The 762-nt window shown below is 50.9% G+C and overlaps 1 protein-coding gene across 1 annotated transcript in view; it reads left to right on the top strand.

The window, feature by feature from the left end:
• Window positions 1-202: 202 nt before the first annotated feature.
• CFAP53 (cilia and flagella associated protein 53) overlaps window positions 203-762 on the top strand; it is a 20,246-nt gene continuing 19,686 nt past the window's right edge. The window contains exon 1 of the mRNA XM_014308299.2: window positions 203-226. Coding sequence (XP_014163774.1) covers window positions 203-226 — 24 coding nt within the window. The remainder of the gene's footprint in view (window positions 227-762) is intronic.

The following is a 762-nucleotide window of genomic DNA, read 5'->3' as shown; positions in this document are numbered from 1 at the left end:
CCAAGAGAAGCTATGGCTGCCCCTGGATCCCTGGAAGTGTTCAAGGAAAAGTTGGACAGGGTTTGGAGCAGCCTGGGACAGTAGAAGGTGTCCCTGCCCGTGGCAGGGGGGGGCACTGGATGGGCTTTAAGGTCTGTTCCCCCCTAAGCCATCCCAGGGCTGTGTGATTCCTGCCACAGCCAGGCCTGTGTGGCTCTGCACCATGACACGTGGTGCCAGCTGGCAGGTACTGCCTGTGACCAGCGACGTAAGGGAAAGATTTATATTTAACTTACATTTTTAAAATACATTAGTAGAAGTTCTGAGCTCTGCTACTGATGCAAAGCGTGTCACTGTGACACACTTTTATATTTATGTGACTCTCCTGTTCCTGACTCAGCCAGTCATGTGGATCTGAGCAAAACAGGAAATCCCTCACCAAAAAAACCCCAAAAAACCCACTCAGAAAAAAATGTACCCAAAAGACACAAAAAGCCAAGAGTAATGGTTTCCCTAAGCAAGTACTTTGAAGATTGCCTGGAAGAAGAATCACAAGAAGGCCTGGCTGGAGGAATCTGAGATGGTGTGGAGTGTGACCGGTGAGGAAACCTCAGGGGGATTCATAACCAGAGAGGAACTAGCAACTTCTGAAAGCCCTGGCCTGGGAAGCCAGGGGCATCTGCAGGACAGAAGGACATTGATCCTGCAGAGGGAAGGGGGCTGGTGTGCCCAAGCACTGGCTCATGTGGCCACCACAACCTCAGACAAAGAGAATAGGCAGCC

The sequence above is a fragment of the Geospiza fortis genome, unplaced genomic scaffold (assembly GCF_000277835.1).
Source record: "Geospiza fortis unplaced genomic scaffold, GeoFor_1.0 scaffold488, whole genome shotgun sequence".
In the NCBI taxonomy this organism is placed as follows: Eukaryota; Metazoa; Chordata; class Aves; order Passeriformes; family Thraupidae; genus Geospiza; species Geospiza fortis.
Note: the sequence above shows the minus strand (reverse complement) of the source record. Positions and strands in the feature narration are given on the sequence as shown.